The following is a 20,506-nucleotide window of genomic DNA, read 5'->3' as shown; positions in this document are numbered from 1 at the left end:
AATTTGTCTTAACTAAAATTTGCTGTAAAGTTTTTGAACCTTGATAGTGTGCCCCTGCCAAACCGTTTTTAGATATTTTTACCAGAGCCCTCAGAGTGGGACTAGGCTGGGATTACCCTCATCGGCTTCACCTGGCCTTTCCACCTTCAACTGCAGCACATCGGCCCCAAGAGGGTTTTTAAGCTCCAGACTGAAGGCTCGAGGGGAGAGGTGGGATAGGTTTATATTTGCTCCCTATCCTTTGCTGTCTTATTGTTTGTATTTCCTGGGCTAACTTGGCTGGTGATTACTGGATGGGTTTTGTTGCTGTCATCATCTCGACTCTGTTTGCCTAGATCAGGAGCCCCACCTGTTAGAGTCCTCAGGAATTCAAGGACTGAAAAGTAAACTGTGCTAAATTGGAAAAGAATTGGGAAAGAAGAAGCTGCAAAACTGAATACCAAGACAGCAAGGAATAGATAAAAAAGGACTGTGCTGCACTAGATTAAAACCAATCATGTTATCAGAAAAGTGTGTGTGGAGCTCATGGACAGAATAGAGAAACCAATCAAACAATGTGAGATCTCATGCACAGCAGCTGTAAAATGTATAAGTAGTGTATTACGTATAAGTAAGTAAAATGCATGAGTACTGTGTTATGTTGTAAAAAGTGTAAGTAAGAAAATGTATAAGTAGAGTGATATGTATAAGCAGTATAAGATAAGCAAGTGAAATGTATAAGTAGGTAGAATGTATAAGTAAGCAAAGTGTATAAGTAAGGTATTATATCAAAGTTGTGAGATATGTGAACACGGGTATTTTAAACAATAAGGTGTTTCTGCGTAATCGTATTGATTCGTTGATCAGAAGGCATGAGTTCCCACAAAAAGTGGAAAAAAAAATTCAGGTAACTCTAGGAGAAGCTTCATCTACGAGTTTCAGAAACATTAAATAAACAGCATGGTCCATCCCAAGCATGTAAAACAGGCTGCACACCTAGCAGGGAAACCAGGCTGCAAATCTGGAAAAAAATGAACTGGCAGGAAAGGGGGGAAAACAAACCAAAACCAAGGCAAATAATGCATTGCATTTTCAAACTACATAACATCCCTTCACTTCTGGTTACTGTCTCTTCAACTCCTTCAAGGATTTTGGAGAACGATATTTTAAATGCTAAGAATGCAAGTATCCTATTCCTGTGGAGTTTAACGCAACTGGAGCCAACAGGCTTTTTGTTTTCATACTGAATGTACTGCTGATTATGAGGTTTCATGTGTCTGAAAACAGACATGAAAACTTTAAACCCTGTGGTCCTTCCTACAGGAGCTTTTTCCAGGGGCCAGTGAGCTACTGCCTGAGGAACATTAAAAAAGGAGCAGAGAAAAGGAATCCACCCCTCCCCTCCTGTCAAATACTCTGTACAGGGCTAATTCTAAGTCCAGACAGATATATTCACCAGGAAAGGATTACTAACCGATAATGTCAAGGTTGTTTTAATGGGCAATGAAACTTCAGACATGAATCTCACAGAGTATTGTGTGTACACAGGAAAAGTCTCTCAGGAAGCCTCTCAATGAAATTGGGTATATGTGCCTATACTTTAATTTATACTGCAAGGACAGTCTTTCTTCTGTCATACCCAAGCCTGAAAGCCATTTGGACCCAGTTAATTATTCAGAAACTTCCTTGTCTCACAGGGGTGATGTTATTTCAGAACAGGGTAGCAATAATTGGGCAGTAACTGTGCAGAGCTTCCACATCCAGAGATAATTTCTTTAGCAAGAGCCTTGCAATTACTTCTCTTTGAAAAGCTGCCAAGTTATTCCCCAGGATCAGAGGCAGTGAGAATCTACAACTACAACAAATCAAGGACCTCCATGTTCGATTTCACTGAGGCAGTGGTGTGTCAAAATCCAAGCCTTCCAAGCATCTCAAAAACATACTAACTGCTGCCTTCTACAGGAAAAAAATCACATTTGTCCCTCATGATTCATATTTTCTGTTCAGAAGCAAACAACCCTGTCTGAAGGGTTCTCAGCAGGGAAATGGTTTCCTCCCAATGCAAACTCACTGATCTGCATTTTAAGACAAAACATATCTGCATACAACTGCTTATAGTAGAGATGCTGTTGAAATCAAAGGAATTAGCTTGTATCTCTCAATGCACTTCTAATACACCCAGTAAAACTGCTGAAGAGTAAAGTAGGGAAAACAAAACAGAAGAGCTGTGATTCAATGCTGCCTCAGCTGCTGCTCCCAAATTTTGGTGGAAGTAGTAGAGAAAAACTTCCAAGACTGTTATACCTGCACAATTTTGTGTAATAGACCCAGACTTCTACTCCACAGCGATCCTGTGATTTTCTTTCTTTCATTAAAAATACAGTGACAAATGCTCACAGTCTTACCTTAGAAACAAAAACCTGAGCAATGTAAACAACCATACGTAACAGTGAGACACATGAAGTAAGAAGACTTCAGCCTCCACCAGAAAGGGTTATCAAGTCAGACTAACGCAATACATACACACTCAAAACTTCCTTTTGTCTCACAAGAATACATATGCTAGAAATGGTGCTAATGTGCTCCTTTACTATTCCTGATGTGTATGGCAATGTCTGCTTACCAACTTGCAGACAAAATGCATTTCTCTATTTCCTCTCCAGTGAGAGCCCTCTGAATTTCACTTGAAGGTGGCTTAGGTGTTTTGTAGTCAAAGCTGACAGAACAGTCTTTGCTAATTTTCATCTTTGTTTTTTGCTCTGAGGTATCTTGATAGCTCTATGAGCCATTACATTGGTTATGCCTTAAATGCTGTGCCTCACTGAAATATGCTGAAGGCTGCAGGGAAAGCTGGGTAGAAAGATCCAGTAAAATAGAAAGTCATACTGTTCCCTACTCTGAACTGGAGGGGGGAAAAAAAAGAAGAAAAGAAAAATTAAATCTTATTAAAGTGGTTTGGATAGTTGTGACTTTCAGCTTTTTCATTTCACATTAGTGAGACTGCATATATGGCAGAGGATTTAAGGATGATAAGACTGCAAGAATAAACATCAACAGCTGCATGGTACCATAAAAGTCTTCAACTATTCTTGCTTTAAAAATACCGTGATTGTAATGAAAAGAACTTGGCAGGGGGGGGAAATAAAATGCACTAAATTCACACCACTGCAAAACGGTGAAAAAAATCCCACCAAAAAGACTAAACAGAAACAAAACTAATGTCACTGTGCCAGTGAGTCCTTGGTTATAATCCACAATCTCATCAATAAGTAATAAATTCAAGGTCAGAGAAGTCAGTTTACTCCTCAGTGAAAGGACATGTCAGATACCACATAGTGCCATAACATTACAAAGCAGCTGATGCTCTGTTCAATGCAGTAACTGCTTTGTACACTGAAACCTTGGGCCTACAGTTGTTGCTGTTAATAATGTTCATTCACTTTTTATGCTATTGAGATTTTGAGAGAACCAAATGCACTAAATTTTGACCCCGCTACAGACTGCATTTGTCCTTTGTTCTCCTGGCTTTCTGACTATCACTATGCAAGCTGCAAACAGATCCTTAAAGAAAATGTATGCTAGAAGGCAGGGATTTTTGCCCTCCCCTTGTGATCACACAATCCGTGGTGAACAGGACAAAACAAAGAACAGATCAAAACAAAATCATCATTTCTGGCATGAAGAAAGCCAAGCATGGAGAATTTCAGCCACATGGGAATTTGTTTCTGTAAAATACTGCATAATGATTACATAAAGAGGCTTTGATTACTGTAAAATTCAATGATACATGCATTTCTAACAGCACTGGAAATCCTAAATGATTACACAAGCCTTTCATGTTTATTCATCAAATATTTAAAATGCCATATAATACAAAACATTCAACTACCTTACTCTGAGAGCAATTTACTATGGTCTTCTAGCAAAAACTTGCTCAAGAAGATAAAGTCTCACGTTACATCCAATGCATGTGTTTCTAATGTAATTTTTAATAGAATTATTTGCTCAGCTTTAGTTTATAAGTACAAAGTTTCAAATGTAGGCATTTACTGGTGCAAACATGGACATAAGTGGAAAAGGCACTTTTTGAGACACATGGTAGAGAAAAAAAAAATCTGTTCTAACACACTGAATTTGCTGTTTCCAGTTTCACAGAACCCACACCCCAAAACTTCAAAAGAAAAATCTGTTTTCAACCTCTGAGTGCCTGCTTTCATAACACAAAAGCAAGAGCAGACTTTCCACTGCTCCAAACACCTTTCTTTTCATATTTTCAATCCTTATTGGATACTTTGTTCTGTTTTACATCAATCTCTACAAAGGTTGTAATCTACAAATGTCTACAAACCCTTCAGAAGGAATAAGCAAGGGAGAGGTGGTGGGGTAGCCCTGTGTGTTAGGGAGGGTTCTGATTGTCTAGAGCTTAATGATGGTGACAATAGGGTTAAGTGTTTACAGGAAAGGATCGGGGGAAGGGCAGCAAGACAGATAGACCACCCAACCAGGATGAAGAGGTGGACAAAATGTTGGGAGAAGTCGCACTATCAGTAGTTCTTTTTCTCGTGGTGGGACTTCAGCTTAACAGATATCTGCAGGAAATTGAACCCAGCAGAGATGAAAGGGTCCAGGACATTCCTGGTGTGTGAGAAAGAGGCATGCCTGATGAGTGAGCAAACCAGGGAGGGCACCTCATGGGACCTGCTTTTTGTGAACAGAGGAGGACTGGTGGGTTATGCGATGGTTGGGGCTGCCTTGGGTACAGTGATCACAAAATGATAAGTTTTCAAGTCTCAGAAAAGGAAAGAGAGTCAGCAGAACAGTGAGCTTGAACTTTCAGAGGGCAAGATTTGGCCTGTTTAGGAATGTGGTTACCAGAGTCCCTTGGGTAGCAGTCCTCAAGGGCAAAGGAGTCCAGGAAGGCTGGACAGTCATGATAAAATCTTAAAGACACAGGAGCAGGCCATCCCAACGTGCCAAGAGACCTGCTGATGGGGAAGAAGTCTGGCCTGGATAAACAGCAAGCTTTTGCTGGAGCTCAGGGAGAAGAAGAGAGTTCGTAGCCCTTCGATGAAAGGGAAGGCAACACAGGAGGACTACAAGGATTCCATATAGGTTATGCATGGAGAAAATTAGAAAGACCAAAGGCCACCTGGAACCTCATCTGGCATCTGCCATAAAAGACAATAAAAAATGTCTCTATAAATACATTAGCAATGAAAAGAGGGCTAAGGAGAACCTCATCTTTTATTGGATGCAGAGGCACTTAAGAGACAATGCATGAGGAAAAGACTGACATACTTAATGTCTTCTTTGCCCCAAACTTTAATAGCAAGACCAGCTGTTATCTGGGTACTCAGGCCCCTGAGTTGGAAGAACTGATCATTCACCTGACAATAAATACAAAATTACCAATAAGAACAAACAAATCTTATCCTTGGAGTGACTCAAACATTTCCACGTTGCTGCATTTAGCTGAAGGAAATCCTTCACCCCTGCAATGCCTGGGCTGCAGTACCATGAGGGCTGCAGTACCTGGCCTGCCTGCAGCACCAGCCATCCCTCCTGAGGAGCAGCTCCTCCAGTGCCTTGTCCAGGGGATGTCAGCATCAAAGGCACTGGGAGGGAAAGCAGATCAACCCTCCGAAACGACAGAAGCATATTCTACAACTTAAGGTCATGTTGTCACAGTCAGGTTGCTCCACACTGACTACAGAAACACTGTGCCATGCTGTTTCCTCTATCCACTGCAGCATGCAGATTTCAGAGGAAAATATCCCAGCCTTCCATACAGGCATGTGCCCCTTGAACACTAAAAGTCATCATTTGAAATGACAGGGCAGTGCAAAAGCCACCTTGGATTTGTTTGACTGTTCTGTTGTGCTCTGTGCTGGTCCAGTGAGGGGCAGAGCAATGAAGGATATATGAGAATGATATATTTGCAAGCCTTTAAGACAGTGCTACAGAGACTACAACAATCACGCCTATGTTACTGAAATCCCTAGCTGGTTAAAATAAAATCTACAGGAAAATGTTATCATTTACTAATTAGTTCCTCTCTTTCTAATCAATCTTCAAGGAAACCCTTTACACTTTTAGAGAACACAATTGGTCTCATTGCTAGGTAGTTTTACAAATCCTTTCCCAAATGTCATCTCTTAGAACAAACCTTTGCCTGATGTGAGGCAGCAGTAGCATTTGTTTGGCAGAGTAGGTAGAAAAAAAAAGAAAATGGAAAATTAACAAACAGTAGGTTACAATTTTCCCTGAAGATACAGCAATAAGGAGGAGTTTGCCTCAATAAGAAAAGGAAAAAAGTTACAAAAGGGTAGGAGAAAAAGTAGTAGATAGTTTCAAAGGTTTCAAAGGATAATTCAAAGATTTTTGCAAAGCCAAATCCTCCCACTGAATTTTCGAGAGCAAGGCACAAAGAGCAGTAAGGCTACAAATGGACTTTAAGTCTGTACCTGTAACTTTACCAGTCTTGACACTTATCCTCAATTTTCTTACAGATACACTAAGATATATGAAACCTTTTTGTACCCTCAGCCACTTCAAAGAAAGGTTTTATATCAATATAAACCCAAAGGAAGGTCAGCAGTTTGAATTTCCTTTTATGTATCCAAGACTTTTAAAAAATACAGAGAAAGACTGACAATAATACTTTAGGTGGATTCCACATGCAGGTGCCTGGAAGAATCAAAAAAACATTCCTCTTCCCCTCAATATCCTAATAATGATGTTTAGTAAGAACATCTAATCTGATGCAAAAGGAAAACTAAATCTATCATCAAGTATATATTAAAAGAAAAAAACAGATTATTTTGAAGAGAAACGTGAACATCTAAAGCTTTATTGCGAGTATTTCTGTGGATAGGACTGCAGTACTCTACAGTACTGCTCTATTAAGAAGAATGAGATAATAAGAGTTTCTAATTTAAGGCAATATTTCTCTGCAAATCCTGCAGAGATGGCAGTGGACAGAACTGAGAAAGGGAAGACTTAAGTGGGTTTTTCTTTAAACAAAGTATAGGACCTTCAACATTGCTTCAGTTTTTGAAGAGAAACTGCTTCAGTATTTTTAGCACTCACTGGAGTGCGGGACTGAATGCACTCTGGTGCAGGCAGAGAGCAGGAAGGCAAGGTATGAGATTCCACATTTATCTCTGCTAATGCATTTCACACACTGCTCTGCAGCACTCCTAATCTTCCAGCCCTGAGTCTCTTCAGCAGCCATGGAAAAGCACTGAAGACCAAACTTCGTGATGGTGGTGGTGTGATAGGGATCAATGCCCGTGAGGGAACACAGAATGCTGTCGCTTCAGATTGGGCTTCACAGCTCAACTCAAAATGCCTCTGTTGTGATGGACAGTCTTCATTTTCCACTCACCCCAGTGGGATTCAGTTTTAACAGGGACACTTGCAAAATCAAAAAACACACAAGGGAAAACCTCTTGCAAAATTTCATTCCTAGTGAACAAGTTTAATAGAAGATTCAAGCCTCAAGAGTTGAAAGACATGTAATTTAAAGCCTAAGTAATCTAAAATTGCCACTTTACAACATATCATGGTGTTATAAATAAAATATGTAATTCGTGCTATTATATATAAAACTGAAATATAATTAGACCCTACAGAGACCGAGTTTCTAAATCCCGGCACCAGCCTGGCTGAGAGAAAAATTTCACAACACTAAAAGTATTTCTTTCACAATAAGTGAGGATTCCACCTAGGTGGGGTTGGATCTTATCACCAGGACATTTGCACCATGATGACTTGATCACCACAGTCTGATATCTACATTGCATCTGATAAGGAATCGGACATTCCAGGAACTAAGAATAACTATTCCAGGAACCAGAGATGGCCCATCCATCAGCAGAAATGGCCCACTCATCACCCAGGATGGACAATTCATCAGACCCAGGAAAGGCTTTGTGCGGCCCACTCCGGGACAAGAAAACTTCATGAATACGAGAAGAATAGAATTAATTCGGACTCTACCCAAAAACTGTATAAGAAGGAACCAGCCAAAGCAGCAGTCGTGAACTTGGGAGGTCTGGTGTGATAGAGATCAGATCTATGCGTGTTCACCCAGCTCCGACCCCGGGCTCGGTGCTGTTTTTCTCGATCGTGGCATTTGAAACCGATATTTCAGTCGCATAATAAATGTCATTTCTTTATTAATTTTGATTCGGCAATTTTGTTTATATTAATGGGAACCATATCCAAAACTGAACTTCTAGCCCCACTACTTCTAAAGTTATCAAATTAATCTAATTTTATTCTCAGTGATTGAGATGAAATTTGGGAAGTGAAAAAAGGGAGACCAGACTGTCAAATGTGTTATATTTCAACAACCTTCTAGACATCCTGTTTCTCCTTGCTCTCAGGAGACAACATTAGAGTGGCTGTGTGTAACTTTCAGCATCACACACAAATTCCAGTAGTGATATCCATCCAAAGGAGATTATCTTTGAAGGGGTGATGCAAAGAAAAGTTCTGAGCAGGTATAGAAAGTTGCTCCTGTCCTCTGCTCCCACCACTTGTCCATGCGTGGATGAAAGAGGCAGCCCAACTTCACTGCATGTGAAGTTCAGAACTCTTGCTGCAGGACACACATATTCCAAACACAGAGCAAAGACTGCTGCCTTCCAGATTAGTCACTAGGACTCCTCACAATGTAACACAAAATCATCAGCTTTGTATTTTCTGTGGCTCTGTCATGTGGCAGTGGTACCTGACTTGTGCTATGCAGTATTTTCCCAGAGAATGCACCCGGCTTCAGCTCTAAAACTTGCTAGACCAAACTGGGCTAACCTGCATGCCTATAAGAACAGCATGCTCGTGTAAAAGTAAGACAGAGGTGATTTTTGAACAGTTTACGAGCATATCATTCTGATCTTATTGGACAATGACAAAGAACAGGTACAGCCCCAGCCAACAAAACCCAAACTTTCTAAAATCCTAAAGACAGTGTAGCTCAAGCCAAGGGAACGTAAATTTGCTCATGGCAATATGGGAAGAAAAATCTTTGTGATGTAGAAACAGATGTCACTCTACATTTTTCATAATGTGGCATTACGCACCGATCTGTATGCATGGTTTCACTGGATACATTTAAATGATATTTCATAAACGTTCCAAATACTCTATTCTAAGTTGTCCTGGGTTGCATTGTATTCCATTACCATCCTCATGAGCTGTTGAAATCAGGTGGGGCAGTGTTTCCTTGCCTCCTCCCCCCAGACTATCTTTCTGTTAATGGCCCATCATTGTCCTGCTGCATGACTCAGAGATAACTCCCTCCGGACTATCTTCTGTTAATGAGCCTTATCAACACTTGGCCTCATGACTCATTACCCCATTGTGAGATGCTCCACCCAGAGGGAGGAACCAAGCATCCCATCATGGATATAATCTGAGACTCTGAACACCAGAGACAACCCTTTCCACTGGATTTCCAGAGGACAGGAGCTACACAGCCACCACTGGACCTTCTGAGGAAGAGCAGACCCCTTTACTACAGGATCACCACTTCAGAGGACTGCAGCCACCATTCTACCAGACTGCTACCACCACCCTGCCTAATAGGGACTCAGGTTGTATCTTGACTCTGTCAGTTTGAACCAGTGTTTTCTTTTACTTTTTTTCCTTTTCTTTAATTTCCGTTAAATTGTTATTCTGACTTGGTGCCTCCCACTGGTTTGTTTTCAAACTAGTACATAATTGTATCAAAGTAAACTGGGTACACCACAGTCTTTCTTTAAAGTTTCTATTTACATGAAAACTTACAGTAACTAATCTCTTAGAAAGACTAGTCAAAACAAACAAAAACCTCAGTATCATTACATTAAAAAGCTCAATTACAGAAAGTCTGACACAGCCAAGATATAATTATGATCAACATCAGACAGAGATGCATAAAAAGTGAAAAGTGCAGTCAGAACATAGTACAGTGAATGTGATCCCAGCTGCACAGTATTTCAATATAATTAACCCACACTTCTTACATAATATAAGTTAAGTTACAGGCAAGAGTGAAGTAACTATCTGCTTTCTGGTATGGGAATACTAGCATTGAAAGGTTATTTTCAACACTTTTTTAAAAGAGCAGGCCAAAAATAAATTCTGGTTGTTTGTCAGTGAGGAGAATCCTCATTCACTTTAATATTATGACCTGTGTGCACAAACCAAGAAGTATTTAGTTATTTTTGTATTAGAGTAAAAAACCAGCAGGTTTGAAAATCAGAGTTAATTCTCTTGTATAGATAGAGTCAGGTTTAGGCAAAACCCAAGAAAACACTTTACCCTGTGATGTACTTGCTGCCCTTTCGCCACCTTCTCTACAGTCTTCTATTTGTGGCAGTAAAATCCTACTGAGTTTAATTAATGCACAGAATTCACTTCTTATAGCTGCACTTTAATTACAAGAGAAATAAGAAAAGGTAAAGTATATATTTGTGACAAGGGATATTAGCTACTTTGAGCTTATTAAACAAGGCAAGCAGTGTCACAGCCCTGATGCTGATGGGAATTATTACTGTAGCACAATTTCTGTGAAATATCTCACAGTCAAATCCAAGGTTTATTTCTGCCATAAATACCCAATTATTTGAGCTAGTGTCTGCCCTGAAAGCTCAGCCTAGAAGAGCAGAGCATACCTAGCAGGCCTGAATTCCCCTCCACCCCCAAGTGGATTACCTGTCTGTTTGGAGGAATGGTGGGACTCTGTTTGGCAGCCATAAGCTGTGGCAGCACTTTCTGAAGAACAAGAAAGTCAGCTTTACTGTAGACTGGAGAATCAGAACTGTGACACCACAGCACTTGGAGCACTTTTACTACCAAATGGACACATCCCATTTCTTGGGTTGTGAAGCAAGCATAGAAGTCAGTGCTGGTGCAGCTATGCTGGTAATGGTATCAAATTATAGCTCATTTAAACCTGACTTTTATGAATCTACATAAACATCCAGACTTGAAAAAAAAGTCACCCAAACTAATAGCAAGTGTGATGGCTTCTACTTAATTACAGGTAAGAAAGTCAAGTTTTAGCATCACTGATATTTTAGTATGTAAACAGAAGTGCAAATATTGCCACAAATGAAGTTGCAACCAGGGTAGACTGGGTCATTCATATATGCTGCAGCCCACCTTGATTTAAATCTCAACTCTTTAATTTTTTCTTACCTACATCCAGCTTTAAAAAGGCTGAGTAGTAAAAAATGCTAAATGTGTGTAAACCAGAGACGGGATTAGTATTTTCCCCTACAAAAAGATACTACAGCCTATAGATCTAGAATGTTTCACATAGGAACAATGTAAATTCTATGACAAAAGACAAAGGTATTCTCTCATGATTTACAAGCTACGTCAATGGGATTCCTTGGGAGAGACTCTAGTCCTGTACTACACTTGTAAGGAACAGTTACAAAAAGTTCTTACGGGTTTGTAAAAAGCTTATCAAATTGTATTAATTCTCTAGGGTAGATCTTCTCCTGCATAAATGGCAGTAGAGAAGCCTGCAGCTAGAAAAGCAGTAGCACAGGAAACAGTACTATGGATCCAGTCCACTTTTATCACTTACAGATAGGATATTATTTTCTAACATTTGTGAGTCAGAATGAAACTGGAAGGGAAGGACAAAGTCCAACTCCATTCACTCAATTCCTGTTACCATTCCACAGGTGACAACTCTATTGAATAAACAGTAGATCCCATTTTAAGCCCCTGCAGCCTAATCCATTACCAAATTTAAAATATATACATTTTGAAAATGCATGTACGTGCCCCTTCCCCAGTTATTCTTAAATAGAGAAGAAATCCAGACTCTACGCCTAAAATATTCCACACTTTTCTGTGAAAGAGCACAGTGAGGGGACAGAACCAACAAGCTGGCTCACAAAGGTTGAACATTTAAACAAATAGATCAATAATTTTCCACCTGAAAAAAATTATGAGTTCTCTAAAATAGAACTTTACTTTTGTAAGCTGTTCAAAGACAGTCTCAAGCTTTGAATTATGCCTTTTATTTCCTTCTTATGGATAATGAACACATATACAGTCAGGACATAAGCTTGCACTTGCTTTAATCATGGTGGGTGCCAACAACAGATATGTAAAGAGCAATTCAGCTAATGAAATACAGGTGTCAAGGGCAATTCTTGATGCCCAAGAGAAAACTATCAGCTGGACTCCAACTGCCACAGAAGAAAAATACATATCTCCCATAGGTCCTATGATGACATCTACCTCTGTAAGTCTTAGATCACCTGGAGCACATAAAATAGCACTCAAGCTCTGTATTTGGCAGTTAAATCACTCAGATTGTCCCACTGACCTCACATATCAGTTAAAATGAGTAACTTTCCAAGGATAAAAAGCTGACTCTGTATCCAAGAATGTACAACACCAGAACCCCAAATGATTCACCTTTAGCAGTGGCACTGTAGAGCTTAGACTGCTACAAATCAATAATGGAAGCAGCAACAGAAAAGCTGCAGGTATCACCACACAAGAGATTAAAATAAAATATGAGTAGCTCACTCCCAGGTGACACGCTCTACTGTCATTCTGGTTTGTGCATATAAGTAAAATATTATCAGAAACATATTTCTGAAAAATTATTCACAGTGGTGCTATCTCAGTCTATTCCATGTGTTCTCTGCCCTTAAAAAGCACGCCAGAGCAATCTTTTATTTGCCAGGAATACCTGTGCTGATTCATGTAACCAGCAAAAAAGCCAATAGCAAAGTGCCCATTTTGAGTACATGGTTCTCTTTCTCTCTTCTCTAATATATCAACAGATAAAGTAGATTTTAGGCACAAGAGAACAAGAAAACCAATTTTACATCAACCCATTTCCCCAGTTTGCTAATGCGAGCTGAAGAACAACACAGCAAGAAACTTATTCCTCAGTAAGATCTGTGCAAGAAATGAAGCAAAGCACTTACCGTGTCTTGGGATTTATCCTTGACATCATAGACTGTTAGTTTTATTTTAGTTTCCTCATAGATGGGGTATTCCGGTGGGAAGGTCACACCAGTCAAAAACAGTGGATCTTTTGTACCCTGTGCAACATGAGTAAACATTCGGTAAGGTAACAGCTGTGCAATGTGTGGGATGTCGGTATGGAGGTACAGAAACCCAAAAGGTGTCAGCTGTCTACAGCAGAGAGATGGGAACAGCTCAGTATTATTACCCAATCAATGAGAAAAACAAACAACTTTAAAAACAAAAAACTTTATCAGGAAAACTAAAAACAAACAAGCAAAAACCAAACAAAACCACAACTTCCTGGAAACTTTTTTAACTGGAAAGGATATGAAGTGCTTCTGAGAGCCTAGCAACACGTTTTTAAACATCTCAGCCAGTGTCAGGTTCTGGAATACAACCTGTAGTAACCAAACCCTTTCTTACTCCCATGACACTTTCTGAAAGTACCACAATTTCATCTTAATTTAAATGAATGTCGCAGTTTGACACTGGTTACGCACCAGCACCACGATTACATTCAACATACAATCTTCACTTAAAGTAGCAAAACTAAAGATTTAACTTCCACACACATACAAAAAAGAGCAATCTTCATTAAGTCACAATAATAAGCACATAGAAATGCTAGGAAGACTCTCGGTATTGCATTAAGGATATTGATTTGTGGAGGGGGGATTGAAATACTCCTCTTTAGGCAGTACTGAAATAAAATAACATTCCTGTGCTTTGAAACATTATGATTATACCTAAAAGCTGTACACAGAGGTAACTGTATCATAGCAAAAGATATACAATTAAATGAATCATACAAAATGTTGCTTATAATTTCTTAATGTTTAATTATACTTAATTTCCTAAGATTACCAGGCATGTATCCTTAAATTTTCTATTAAGTGAAAAAAAGGATTGTGCATGACAAAGGTAATTTATCTTAAAGAAATAACTTTCTGTGCGCCTGCCTTCCCCTCACCAAAGCTTGACTACAAAGCTGAGAACCTTGACAAAACAAATTCAGGAATTTATTGAGGTCTAGGACATTGTGTTAGGAAATGCATCAACTTCTATTAAAAAAAAAATATATAGTTATCTATTCATCTTTTGCACGACATCATTCCAGACAGTCTGCAATGAAGCATCCTGATCAGATACAAGATATTTGAATTAAGCAGTTTCAGGATGGTTGAGGGCTGAAACCATAATAATTTAATTAGTAGTTGGTTGTAAGTAATCACACAAAGAGCTCGTGAAATATTCTCATTGTATTTAACAGTTAAAACAAGCCTCTGATGAAATTGTGTGTGTGTTTACAATGAGACTTCCCTGCTCTTAATGAGTCTCTCCAGTAAGTTAAGTAAGTTACACCTACATTGCTCACTCTTCATTTTCTCTGAACCATTTTTGCTGTTTCTGACACCGATGCTTACAGGGCAAAGTGAGGACTAGCAAAGCAGCCTCAGACAACTTTTGTTGTAATGTATGATGCAAGTTATTAATTATGTTACATAAAGTCACAGACATTACGTACACACATTCTTTTTCCAAATTATAGACACAGGGTAGTATTTTTCAAATTGCAAAAGCATCAACTCTCTAATGGAAAAAATAGAGCAAGAAGCAAATAGGATGACACACCACATAATACACGTATGTTTTTCTGCAATTTAAAAACACCTTCCAAACTTGCTGTACTCTTAATTCAGCTTTATTTTGTATTGCCTTGTCCCTTCATGAGAGCAACCATTCCCTGTTTCATTCTGAACTTATGTCTGGAGAACTGGAATATTCTTCATGCCTCTACTTGGAACAACAGAGCTTTCATGAAAAGCCAAGTTAATTTCTGTTTATCCTGGTTAAATGCCAAGAACTACAGCACACTTAGGTATGCTTTACTAACTGCCAGAGTGTGCTTGTCTTACCCAAGACTATGCACTAACTTGTTTTATTCCTCATTCACTTTCTAAGGAAGAAATGAGCGATACATTAATCAACATGTTAATTGAATAAGAAAGACTCTCACCTCCACGATTTCAGTGCTTGAATACCGCGTCAAAATGTGCTCTGCTGGATGCACCACTGAGACTTGGATAAACGTATTTAGCTTCCGATCACGGGTAGCAGCCACTAGATCCTTGCATGCTGGAGACAGTACAAAATAAAATACTCAAAAGCAAACTCTGGGAAAATGCTGTCACAGGCACAGGACAAAGCAGACCATGCTCCGGCTCCAGATTAAATCTCCGGAGACAAGTCGATTTAACAGAGGAAGTCCCTTGGAAGTAACCTACAGAAATAGGAAGTCACATGCTGCAGAACTGAGCTGAGATCTCGTTTCCACTAAAAATACTTGCAGCTTCTGCAAAGCTCCCTGTCAGAGGCTCATCAGCTCCAGTCCACAAGCGTGCGTGCGCATACACGCGCACTTACACACGCTGCAATAGTAGTTAATTTTACATAAGCACTCATTTAATTTGCCCACAAAATCTCTCTTAGCAGCCTTATTGGATCCTTTCTTGTCTGACAATTTTCCCAGTTACATGACCGTTTCAAACACGTTCTAAACCAGCTAATTGCTATCAGTAGTTAGGTTGGCTTATAGAGCTTGTTACAACTTGTGAACTTAGCAGAACTAGTTTTCAGGTATATATCTACATAACTAAAAGCAGACAGCAACATAACCAATTCTTTCATCAGTGATTGGTATATAAATGGGAATTGCATTCTGCATATATAGCATCATTATTAAAACTCATTCTACCTAATAGAGAAATTCAGTTCTGGTTTAATAATTCATTTTTATCCTGGGCTTAGAGCCATGCAGGTGACTGAGATCATTCTTTAGACCAACACACCTTGTGCCTTCAAACTGAAAGGGTGAAAGCACTGAAAAAAAAGGAGGAGAAAATAAATAAATAAATGCACCGTTAGCTGCTCCACAGAAGGGATGCAGATTAATGGGACATGCATTGGCTCAAAAGCAAAAACCATCCACCTTTCATTCTTCCCTAAGGAATATAGCAGTGAACACTGTGGTGGGATCTACCCACAGCTTTCTGAAGGGTAACAAACTACCCTGGGATCTCAGAAGCTTGAGGCAAGCAAAGAAAAGCCTTCTGTTTCAGAGAGGGTAATTGTCAAGAAAGAGCTGAGGGTATTTTCTATGAGCCACTGCCTACCAGGGGCTTCCTCAAGTGCAGCTGAACTTTAACTTTTCAAAAGGTGAGTCAGATTATCCTCACAGCAAGCGAACTTGCTCTGATGAGAAGCCAAGGCTAGAAAAACTCTGATATGTACAAAAGACCAACTCAGCTTGTTTTGTACCTTTTTTTTTCCTTTGGGCTTGAACCTGCTGCTGGAGTAAATAAAAGGAAAACTGGCTGAATCTTTTTTACCACTCTTTTATTACAGTTAAAAGAGACAGGGAGACAATTAAATCTAACCTTCAGGGATTAAAATTTTTGCTTTAGTCCAAATTGCTAATACATAGTCTCAAACTGACCCTATTATAATTTGGTAGAAAAAGTGGGATAAGCAAAAAAGTTTCTGCATGATGCAATCTTTACAAAACAGCTGATGTAACAGCATCAGGCTCAAATAGCAAGTTGCCAGCAAGTCTTTGCTGATAAGACTCACCATATTATTAAAATGACTGAATATTAGCACTACTTGACATCACCTGAAAAATTACATAAGTAGACTTACTGAAACACAGTTGCCAAAGCAGACACCTTTTGACATTATTTGACATTACTTGACTTTGTCCTCTCTAGAGCTGATCAAAGAAGTAGTAGAGGATCACTGAGATTTCCAAATACAGCCATTTCTCCCCACAAAACCTGATCTCATGCCACCATACAACCCTTAAATATTGCACTCTATAATAATTTTTTTAGAATGTAGCATAGTTTCAGAGGAATGGCAAGAGAGCTCATGTTCACTATCAGAAGCTGGAACAGAGAGACAGTCACATTTTTCACACCCACCACAAAGGAAGGCTAGCCAGCTCACAATTCAATGAAACACAACAAAAGAGAGAAAAACAGAGAGACACACACACTTAGGAAATATAAAATTAGATCCCCAAAAAACACTACCAGTGACTCTGGTAAGAGCCCTACAGCTGAACTCTTGCAAAAAGTACTAGTGCATGATGAATGGAGCTAAAACCCACACAAATAATAGTTTGATCTACTTGTGGATTGTCTCAAATACGTTATCTAGATGTGACTGAATCTTTTAGCTGCCAAGAGCACAGGCTTTTATCTTATTGAGAAACCTTTAACAATAGGAATAAGATTTGCACTAAGTGGTCACCACCTTGGTGTTAGCTGAGCATAGGAGACAATTTATTTCTGTGACAGTACTGCAATCCAGTCATTAGATCATTTTTCTTGTCTAAAGGTGGCTTAGCAGCATGATCTTGAATTTCATTGGATAGAGCTGACAGGAAAATAACTCATCTGCATATCTCCAGTAGGGAGGATCAGCATAAAGCATCAGAACTCTTTGGGAGACACTGGTGCAGAAGGATAAATGAAATTAAATGAAACCTGCATCTACTTTGATGACAGTGTTATTTATCTCTATTGTGACACTGGGCTACTGCTGTTCACAACTCGCCTTTCAGTCAGAGAGGATATTCAATAAAGTTGCCCTGGTAAAGAACACAGAAGCTGTCTGTTTAAGCCATAGTGCATCACTTCCCTTCAAAACAGCCCAAATGAAAAGTTTAACAAAACAAAAGGATTACTTTTAAGCTGACGCCAAAGAATAAAACTTGTTATATCCTGTTCACAGCCTGGCAAGCTTTACAGCCCCATGCTGCATTATTGCCCTTTGAACTATTTTACTATCAGTATCTCTGAAAATCTTAGGTCTTCAAAGAAACAGACCGGACAAAGTGAAACATTACACAGTTAGGAAAGCAGACCAGCTACATGTTATATATTTAAACGTGTGTTAGGTATTATTGGCATACTACTTAAACAGAAACTGATGAAAACGCAAGCATTCTGAGGCTGTTTCCTTAACTGCGAATGTAACACCATGAGAGCAGGTAACAACAGGTAACAACATCAATGCACTTTCCACCATAACCTATGCCCCAGCAGACCACAGGTCAGGTTACTTCTCAATACTTCACCATGTCTGAATTAATTCTGGAAAAATTCATCAACAAAACTCAGTGAAATGAAGTGCCAGCTTGTACTTACATGCCAAAAGTATGTGAATCTACTCATTGTGACTGTTGACTCAGTGTGTAAAAGCCTGAGTCATCCATTCCCCTGGTGATCCCACCACTGCTGAGCCTATCAGCATACAATGAATGTTTAAGGAAGAACTGCATTAGGAGTAAGTTATACTTTAATATCAACAAAGAAAAAAGTTAAGATAGCAGGAAGAAACAAATCCTTTACTGATATTTCACTGTTCTCTGTGCTGCACTGACATGATGGCTGTGCTCTTTGTCCTTTTGTGTGTGTGCCCATGTAAAGAAGTGAAAGACTGGTTACTGTTTCCTCATGGGATCTTGGGGGATTTTTTGAAAATGTTACTTCTAGAGGAAGAGACTACAAAGAGAAAAACTAAAAAACTCAATTACTATATAACAATAAGAAGATAGGAAACAAACAAAAAAAACAGCCGATCGAACCCCAAAATAGAAATAGTCTGGAGATTCGTCATCTACCTTCCCTGAAACTGTAACACTTCTGCCCAGGCACTCAGTACTCTCTGCTCCAAGCACAAAGCCCACTAGAGCCAAAAGAAATTAATCTGGTAGAGAAATAGGGAGCTGCAGCATCTCCCAGAACTGAAAAAGATCCAGTAGCTAGAACAAACCACATGGGCAGTGGGAATGAAAGACATCCCCAGCTCAGAGTTCACAGAGTTGTTTGGGAAATGAGCCAAGGAGGAGACCAAAAATTGGGAAATAGCATTGAAATGGAATTGCTGTTTTTTCTAGTGAGAAAAAATACAGTATATTGTCTTCTCATACTCTGGATTCACACAATGCATGTATTAGCCTACATGACAGTTTCCAAGGTAGCTCTTTCTTTAACCAGTAACAGAAACATCATTTCCCACAGCTTCATTCCTTCCCATATTCCAAACCAAAACATATTCCAAGGGGCTGGCTAGGAACAGGAATTAACAACATAGCCCTGTTATCTCCAGGGCACGCTATTTGGTACGCTATCAAAACAACAGAAAATTAGTAGTGTCTGCAGACCAGGGGCATGGGAAAAGCCTGTGTCTCACATGCACATATATAGGTGAACATAATGTTCAAATTTTTATTCATTTCATTGACAGCAGCATTATTATCCCAAAGCAACTTAGTTTATAAATAATAATGTACAGTCTGTCTTGATAAACGGATTAAGTAAGGTGTAGCTACTCCTCAGTGGGCAAAAGGACATGTTAAATGAGGGAACACCACACTCAGACCTGTGCTACCAGCAGAGCACTGAACAGGACACAGCTTGCTTTCCTCCACCCTGGGGGGGGGGGTTGGGAAGGGTAGGGAGGTGTAAGAGAAGAAAGTGCACACCACCACTGCTTCTGCCTTTGCTGAAAAGGAATACCTTGATTCAGCAACATGCAAAATCTTACGAATAATCCAATTTTGGAACATACAGGAAAGCTTTGGCCGTACTTTTGAATTAAGAGTGCAAATGCAACTGCGAGAGGGCTGAGAACTGAACAGCAGTGTGTTCTCTGCATGGCAAAACATGCCTGAAAGCAACCGAGATGAACATTTGAGGATGGGCATTAGCACAGAATGGTGTTAATAAGCACACCTGTAGTGTCTGCAGACCAGGGGCATGGGAAAAGCCTGTGTCTCACATGCACATATATAGGTGAACATAATGTTCAAATTTGTATTCATTTCATTGACAGCAGCATTATTATCCCAAAGCAACTTAGTTTATAATAATAATGTACAGTCTGTCTTGATAAACGGATTAAGTAAGGTGTAGCTACTCCTCAGTGGGCAAAAGGACATGTTAAATGAGGGAACACCACACTCAGACCTGTGCTACCAGCAGAGCACTGAACAGGACACAGCTTGCTTTCCTCCACCCTGGGGGGGGGGGTTGGGAAGGGTAGGGAGGTGTAAGAGAAGAAAGTGCACACCACCACTGCTTCTGCCTTTGCTGAAAAGGAATACCTTGATTCAGCAACATGCAAAATCTTACGAATAATCCAATTTTGGAACATACAGGAAAGCTTTGGCCGTACTTTTGAATTAAGAGTGCAAATGCAACTGCGAGAGGGCTGAGAACTGAACAGCAGTGTGTTCTCTGCATGGCAAAACATGCCTGAAAGCAACCGAGATGAACATTTGAGGATGGGCATTAGCACAGAATGGTGTTAATAAGCACACCTGCTATTGCTCCATATTCACGGTGTCCTGCAGTGGTAGGGAGGAGAAGAGAAATCCAACAGGCAGGAATTGTGCAGCAAGATTCCTTTATTTAATTGTTTTACAAACTCTTTTATAGACTTTTTTCTTCATAGTCTAATTGGTCAA

General features: G+C 39.5%; 1 protein-coding gene across 6 annotated transcripts in view; it reads right to left on the bottom strand.

Moving 5' to 3' along the window:
* Positions 1-20,506, bottom strand: part of INPP4B (inositol polyphosphate-4-phosphatase type II B) — a 276,861-nt gene that overhangs the window by 159,374 nt on the left and 96,981 nt on the right. For all 6 annotated transcript variants that reach the window (XM_017732655.1, XM_017732656.1, XM_017732657.1 and 3 more), the window contains 2 exons: positions 14,990-15,108; positions 12,930-13,046 (listed from right to left, as the gene is read on the bottom strand). In XM_017732655.1, the coding sequence (XP_017588144.1) occupies positions 12,930-13,046; positions 14,990-15,108 (236 nt within the window). The remainder of the gene's footprint in view (positions 1-12,929; positions 13,047-14,989; positions 15,109-20,506) is intronic.

Source organism: Corvus brachyrhynchos, unplaced genomic scaffold, assembly GCF_000691975.1.
Source record: "Corvus brachyrhynchos isolate BGI_N302 unplaced genomic scaffold, ASM69197v1 scaffold444, whole genome shotgun sequence".
Taxonomy (NCBI): Eukaryota; Metazoa; Chordata; class Aves; order Passeriformes; family Corvidae; genus Corvus; species Corvus brachyrhynchos.
Note: the sequence above shows the minus strand (reverse complement) of the source record. Positions and strands in the feature narration are given on the sequence as shown.